Source organism: Myotis brandtii, unplaced genomic scaffold (genome assembly GCF_000412655.1).
Source record: "Myotis brandtii unplaced genomic scaffold, ASM41265v1 scaffold151, whole genome shotgun sequence".
Taxonomy (NCBI): Eukaryota; Metazoa; Chordata; class Mammalia; order Chiroptera; family Vespertilionidae; genus Myotis; species Myotis brandtii.
In genome coordinates, this window is record NW_005355461.1 from 120,802 (window position 1) to 128,930 (window position 8,129).

An 8,129-nucleotide genomic window follows, 5' to 3' on the forward strand; every position below is an offset into this window, starting at 1 on the left:
CCTCTGTACCTCTGTATTTTACTTCCGCACCGCACCTCCTCTGAGTCTCGGTATGCTTTTCTCTTTCCTTCTAGTTGTAGAATTTCCACTCAGCCAGCCTTCCTGTGGTTCTGGATGATGTCCGTTCCATCTTTTAGTTGTATTTTCGAAGTGGTTGTGCGAGGCAGCAATCTCCAGTGTTTACCTATGCCGCCATCTTGGTTTCTCCAACTCTTTCAGTTCTTAACTGACCAATATGTACACTAAATAAAAATTTCCTAGCTTATAAGGTTTACAAAATTCTTCCCTCTATTTAAATGTTTTCTTTTTGACAAAAGTTTCTGCTGTATTGTAAATACTTTCAACATCTGACATTTAGTCCAGTGATTAAAACCAGAAAGTCATTCATTCAACAAATATTTACTGAGCATACTCTATGTGACAGGCACTGTAAAATAAAACTTTCATGCATGACCAATCTTGGGATGTGAAAATGATTACATTGCTAGACTGGATAAGAGATATCTTCAAAGAGGTTTTTATTTATCACAATAGACTTTCCACATACAGTGTAATATTTTTATTATTCTGATTGTCAGACCCTTATGCATTTAAAAATGTCGTTCAGCCACTATATTCATATTAGAAAGACAAAATGCTTTATATTTAACCAGATCAATGTAAACTTCTATCTTTTTAAAAATAAAAAATCATATAAAACTGTACAAGGATAAATTTGAAATTCAAAATTTAAACACTGCAAAGATCATAAGTAATGTCTTCCCCCCCCCCCACCATAATGCAGTAATTTCTGCAACATAACCTTTATTTTAGCTTTTCTCTCTCAGATGCTCAACTTAAAAATTATACTTTACTCACAAGTGAGACTTTATTAAGGGTATGAAATACAGATTCTGACAGTATAAATCCAAATTCAACTACAGGAAAGGATTCAGATAAGAAACTATTAGTTTCTTATTCTAAAAGTTTAAGTCAATTTTAATTATATGGAAAACTATGAAAATAATTGACCCACAAAGGTACCATTTTCTCTGTAAAATGAGTGGCTATTTTGAGGTCAGTATATAAGCAATTATTATTCCTACAAATTTCTAGTTACTAATAAAAATATTACTGTTTAAGACAAATAGTTACCACTATCAAATGAGCAATTATCAGCTTCATAATCACACAAAAGAATAAGCTCTCTAGACTTGGGCACTTTAACTTTTATTGGAATTCTGAATCTTGAGAGGACCCTTCCATTGAAGGACTGTGATTAGATTATCAAGGTATAAATTAGTGCGATAAATTTAGATGTATTATTTCCTTTCTATTCCTAATCTCAGGATATATTACATTTTCTATTTCAACCTCAATTTTATTCCTAATATAAACTTAAATAATATCCTGTAGAATTCACTATTATGCAGTTACTTTTTGTAGCTATTTAAATATATATACATGTAGTTGATATATAAACTCAGTTATTTAACCCATTAACTTCTCTAATTAAAAGTTATGGTTATAGAAATGAAGAGATAACTAAACAAGTTTCATATTTCATTTACTAGAATTAGGAAAGTATAACAAAAGTAATATACATTTAGCCCAGCACGTGTGACTCAGTGGTTGAGTGTCGACCTATGAACCAGGAGGTCACGATTTGAATCCTGGTCAGGGCACAAGCCCAGGTTGTGGGCTCGATCCCCAGTAGGTGTCATGCAGGAGGCAGCCGATCAATGATTCTTTCATCATTGATGTTTCTATTTCTCTCTCCCTCTCCCTTCCTCTTTGAAATCAATTTTAAAAAGTAATATACCTTTAAAGCTGTCTTCTTTTGCTGATTTTGTAGAGAAAGATGTCACTACAATTCACTCTAAAAAAATTTACAAGTCTATACTGATAACTATAATTCTCTGAAGGCTATAGGATAAATGTTCAAAATCCCAAAGAAAGTGAAAAAAGGTTTAAAACAAAAACCTAGTAGGTGAATCAGCATATAAAAGATGTAAAAGAAATAATTTGATAAAATGACGACTTTTGTTTCTATTTGTAAATAAATCTTTGACAGTTGTTAATGCTTTATGTGATTTGTAAGTAGTAATTAAGATTTTCTTGTGCTTGCTTCTGCAGCACATATGCTAAAATGGCAATGATACAGAGAAGATTTGCATGGCCTCTGTGCAAGGATGATGCAAATTTGTGAAGTGTTCCATATTTAAAAAAAGAAAAGAAGCCCTAACCGGTTTGGCTCAGTGGATAGAGCGTCGGCCTGCGGACTCAAGGGTCCCGGGTTCAATTCCGGTCAAGGGCATGTACCTTGGTTGCAGGCACATCCCCAGTGGGGGGCGTGCAGGAGGCAGCTGATCGATGTTTCTCTCTCATCGATGCTTCTAATTCTCTATCCCTCTCCCTTCCTCTCTGTAAAAAAATCAATAAAATATATTTAAAAAAAAGAAAAGAAAAAGGTTTTTGTAGGAAAGGCAATATACTTAGTAATGAAAGCATATCATCTTTGCTAAATACCATTCATTGCTAAAAGGAACCAAGGTTCCTTTGAGAAATGTTCAATTGCAAGTCAGGGAAAGTGTAAGATGAAGCCAAAACATCTGGTTGTTCCATCAATAAGAAAGTACAAAAAAACCAAAAACAATGATGGGGCATGAAAACAGGTCACAGGAGCCAGCTAAAAAGCACTCCCATTAGCCAAAACTGAGATAATGTGAACATGAAAATAAATAAGGACAATAACAGTAAATAAATTATAAATCTCTAAGCCCACACTGATCATTAATAGATAAACAAATGGAGAAGGGGAGATCTTCCTTACAACAGAGTGCCGACTGATACATGTTGAGGATAGAGTTGAAATATTTTCATTTTGAAATCACCACAGAAAACCTGGTTTGGCATAGATCATCAACAGACACTAAATCTAAGGTGGTGGAGGTGAGGGGAGTTTGATAAGGAGCAGGATGTTTGTATGATCTCAAAGCATCTCTCAAGAGATGCATTTTCAGTTGAAGGGGAAAAAAGTAATTAGTTATTGGAGAAACTTGACAACACCTTGACTGGGTGATTAAAATTAACATCACTAGAGTCCTCTGGATGTGATTTCCTGAGAAGGTCATAGGCCAGTTATTATGGCCAAGGATACATTATCTAAATTTAATTATAAGATGTGAGACAAATCATAGTTGAGTGTGGGCATTCCAGGTATATAGATTACCATGAGCAAAGGGGCAAAGGTAGGAAAGTGTGTGTGTGTGTGTGTGTGTTGGGGATATTTTTAGAAAATTAAGAGTAGTTTAGTTCAGTTACAGCAAAGAATCAGTAGAAGATGAGGTAAGGGAGGGAGGACTAAAATTATAAAGATAGGTTGGGACCATAATGTGGAGGATTTTGCATGTTGACTGAGAATTCTGTATTTGACTGAGTACTCACCATGGCCCAGTGCAGGGCCAGGTGCCGGTACTACTGTGGTACAGAAGACAGACTTGGCCTTTGCACTCTCAGAGCTTATAGTCTTGGAGCTTTTGCTTAGGCTACCTTTTATTTCAAATGGTTTCTTGGTCCAATGCCTAACTGTTCCAGGTTTTCTTTACTTGATTCCCCACTGTTAAGGGTATATGCAGCACTGATCACACTTTCTCAGTATGATCAGCAGCAGTTATAATGTATTTTATGTAATGTTTTTATGGAAACAGTGTGTACAGAAATGTTGGTAGTTAGAAATTCAAATTTAAAAACATCTTCAAGAATTTAAAATCATCCCTAGAGTAGTCAAATTCATAGAGACAGAAAGTGGAATGGTGGTTGCCAGGAACTGTGGGGGAAGGGGAATGGGGCGTTAGTGTTTAATGGTTAGGGAGTTTCCGTCTGGGAAGATGACAAAGTTCTGGAGATGGATTTGTGGTGATGGTTGCACAACAATGGTAATGCACTTAATGGCACAGAACTGTACACTAAAAAAATGATAAATATTATGTTATGTATATTTTACCACAATTACAAAATAATTTAATCACAGCCAATCTTTCTATTAGTACTCACGAAGGAGCAATATCCAGGTGGTTGATGCTAAATCCAGAAGAACAAAAGCCTCCCAGGGTTGTTGATATGGTTAGGAATGCAACAGCCAAAGAGTAATCACAACCTATAAATCCAGCAGCTACCAGGAATACTGCAGGTCCAATCATTCCTGAAGTGAAAAGGTTACAAAAAGAAAAGAAGCCCCAGCATTAATATTTGCCTGCTCTACGTTAATATAGTATAAATCTGAGATTGGATATTACTGCCACCTACTGTAGAAACATTGTATTGCCTAAGAAACTCTAAATTTAAATGAATAGTTTCATGAAAAAATTTGTGGAAAACATATAGGCATAATGCAACCAATATAAAAGTAAAAGTAAAGTCTTATTATGCACTGCCATTAAATCTACATGTGACCAAGACTCAGCTAAAGTTCTACAATGTTATAGAAAAGAGCAAGAAGAGAATGATGAAAAATATGGTCCCAGAGACAGGCAATAGCTGATAGTGTGATTTAAAATTCAAAGAAAATAAACTAAATGATAAACTGTTAAATAAAGTTAGAAAAACACTCCATATAGGTCTTAACAACTGCAAACAATACGCATAGTTTATTACAGGCAGTTAAGCATGGAATACAAGTAACAGAAGAGGACTTATGAGTGGGCTGCCATTTTTTTCTGTGTCTACAGCAGTGCAATCCTATCTCTGTGAGAATAGAATTGTTGTATTTGTGTATACTGAAACTGCAACTGAGAAACTTATTTTTAAGTTTCAACTGAATTACAATAGAGACATCTGCCTGGTGGCTACCATACTGAAGAGAGCAGGTCCACAGAAAGCCAAAAAAGAGAAAGGCCCCCCTTTTTTAATCTAAAGAGATTTATTTCACTTAAAGATGTGGAATAACTTCTTGAGAGTTGAAGTAAGTAAGCAGTGAAACAGGAAAGCAACTTTCAGTGATAGGTGCCCAGAATGTTTACAGAATTATCCTGCTTGGAATAATTCTATAAACAAATACACTACATGCATTAAAACATATTTTAATATGTGAACAAAATAAATGACTAATATTAGCATTTGTACCTTGCTTTACACTGTAAACATAGTAAATAATTGTGAGCCCAAACAAAACCTGATTCACATCACTTACCTATAAGGCTAAAAAATTTTCGAACACATACGGTTGAAAAATTCCATTTTGCCCTTAAATGGTCAGCAGCTTGACCAGACATGATCATACATAACCAACAGCCAAAATAAGGCACTGCAGATAAAATTCCATTCTGGGAGAATAAGAAGATACGGAATTAATTATGATGAGAGGAAGAACCAACACATACATACACACACACACACACACACACACACACACATACACGCACGCATTCACCACTCAAAATCAAAGTAAATCCATAGCAATAAACTGTTAATTTTTATATAGGTACTAGAGGCCCAATGCATGAAATTCGTGCAAGAGTAGGCCTTCCGTCCCCCGGCTTCCCTCTGGCACCCAGGACCCAGGCTTCCCTTCGGCTGCTGGTAGGCACCTGGGCCTGGGCTTCCCTCACAGCCCCGGCTTTGTCCGGAAGGTCGTATGGAAGGACATCTGGTCTAATTAGCATATTACCAGGTATTACTATAGATAGTAAATAAGTTTGGTCTATAGAAGGATTTTGGGATTCAGTTCAATGCAGTCCCTAAGATCCTGTCTCAAAGGGAACCAGGGCTCACTATAGTCCAATCTGCTCAAGGCAATCTTGAATGTTATTTTGGGACTTGGGCAGTAGCTTCAGTGAGAGAAGATAAGTCTTTCTATTAGCCTGTGGATTTTCCCCACTGAAGTTTTTGTCTTGAGTGTCATTTATTTTTATTTTAAAAATATTTTTATTATAAAATAAAACACATACAGAAGACATATAAATCAAATATATATCTCAACAAGTTATTCTTAAGTGAACACCATCTAGGTCAGGTGCCTGGTGCATTAGCACATACTTTGAGCAGAGGACAAAGGCTATGATTGAGAGACACTCTATCTTTTCCCTCCTGCTTTAAGTTACCACCTAAGCAAAATGAAAACACCAGGAGATATGAAACAGAATTAATCATGGAAATGTGTTATTTTTGTAGGAAATTACTTGACAGCTTTTTAGGACATCACAAATTCTGTAAAATGAAGAACACACACTCAGAATAAGAGAAATTTTTCTTCCGTTCATTTTTCCTCAGCATAAGTCTGAGGTGCCAAGACTAAATGAAAAAAAAAAACACCAAAACACAAACACACACACACATACAAATGTTTTTATAGTCTAAGAGAGATGGATACACGTGTTAGTGTTTGCAAACACAAAAAAAGGCAGAAAGATATTTTATCAGCAACAATTAAATCTTATAATCCATTTAAGCATCATTCATGGTGCAGACCAGAAAAATTTAATATTTTAAATTAAAGTGCTTAAGAAAATATTTCTTTCATCATAGTTTGGTTTTCTGTATTCAGATGCTGTATGCTTCCAGTTCTTTTATAACTGAAATTTTTTTTTTTTTTAACAAAACATGTACCTTCATTGATTTCAGAGAGGAAGGGAGAGTGAGAGAGAGATAGAACCATCAATGATGAGAGAGAATCATTGATGATTGGCTGCCTCCTGCATATCCCCCACCAGGGATCAAGCCTGCAACCCAGGCATGTGCCCTTGAACTGGAATTGAACCTGGGACCCTTCAGTCTGCAGGCTGACGCTCTATCCACTGAGCCAAACCAGCTAGGGCTGTAACTGAAAATTTTTGTTTCTTTCTTGTATTATGCTGTGTAATTTCCTCTTTAAATTTTATTCCATTTAGACTTCTGCATAGTGGGATTACATCTATTGTTACTTGGGGCAGAATCCTACAGATAAATAAGCTGTAGCAAGTAAAGAAATGAATTTTCAGATCTTGGTCTTGTTCCCTAATGGGATAAGGCTGATAATTCCACACAGTTACTGAATTTTTCCACTTAAAGCTCCAATTTTTTTTTTCTAAAGCTACAATGTTAAAAACTCCCAACAATCTAAAACTACTAAAATTTTCAACATTTATTCATTCCATGAATATCTTCTACAGTTATTCAACTTTCTGTGCAAGGATAAATTGATCCCAAAATATTAATATCTAAAATAGGGTAATAGATATTGCCCCAGCTCTCACTGAGTTGTAAGAAATATGGACGCTAGAATTGAAAAAAAGTAGGAAAAAAAAGAAATGGTAGAATAACTAATGAAACTAAAATTACATGAAAAAGCAAGATTATAACGAGATCAAAAGCTTTACAATTTTTAATTAATGAGATTATAATTTTAAATACAAAGCTAGCCTTATCCTAAGGAAAGGCCATTTCATGAATGTAATAAATTGGTTTTTCAAGAAAAAAATCCATGTTAAAAAGAGGCTTTTAGGGGGTCAAATATATGATGATGGATGCAAACTAGGCTTTTGGTGATGAACTTACTACAGTGTATACAAATATCAAATTATAATATTGTATACCTGAAATGTATATAATGTTACTAATCAATGTTACCTCAATAAAAAAGCTTCTATTTAAGTAGAGAATTACTGTCAAACTCTATTCACATTTTAAAAAAATTTGATTCAAAAAAGAAAATGTCTTTTAAAATATGAAATGCAAGATAAAAGATTCCTATTTTAAATTCTCTCATTATAGAACTTTAGAAATTCCATAAAAAATAAAGGCAGCCCTAACTGATTTGGCTCAGTGGATACAGCGTCGGCCTGCAGACTGAGGGGTCCCAGGTTCGATTCCGGTCAAGGGCATGTACCTTGGTTGCAAACACATCCCCAGTGGGGGGTGTGCAAGAGGCAACTGATCAATGTTTCTCTCTCATCGATGTTTCTAACTCTCTATCCCTCTCCCTTTCTCTCTGTAAAAAATCAATAAAATATATTTTTAAAAAAATAAAGGCAATTAAGTGCACAGCAGTAATTACTGGCCAGCTATTGATATTTCATTCTTTCCATAGTTCTCCCGGGAAAATCTCAAATAGAAACCTCAGTGGAATAATATTTAGATCTGCATACACGTTCTTTGGTTGACCTCTTCCCACC

The 8,129-nt window shown here is 35.1% G+C and overlaps 1 protein-coding gene across 4 annotated transcripts in view; it reads right to left on the minus strand.

Annotated features, from left to right (window-relative positions):
* Positions 1–8,129, minus strand: part of SLC17A5 (solute carrier family 17 (acidic sugar transporter), member 5) — a 58,904-nt gene that overhangs the window by 20,982 nt on the left and 29,793 nt on the right. For all 4 annotated transcript variants that reach the window (XM_014535777.1, XM_014535776.1, XM_014535775.1 and 1 more), the window contains exons 8-9: positions 5,171–5,303; positions 4,036–4,183 (exon numbers count right to left, since the gene is read on the minus strand). In XM_014535777.1, coding sequence (XP_014391263.1) covers positions 4,036–4,183; positions 5,171–5,303 — 281 coding nt within the window. The remainder of the gene's footprint in view (positions 1–4,035; positions 4,184–5,170; positions 5,304–8,129) is intronic.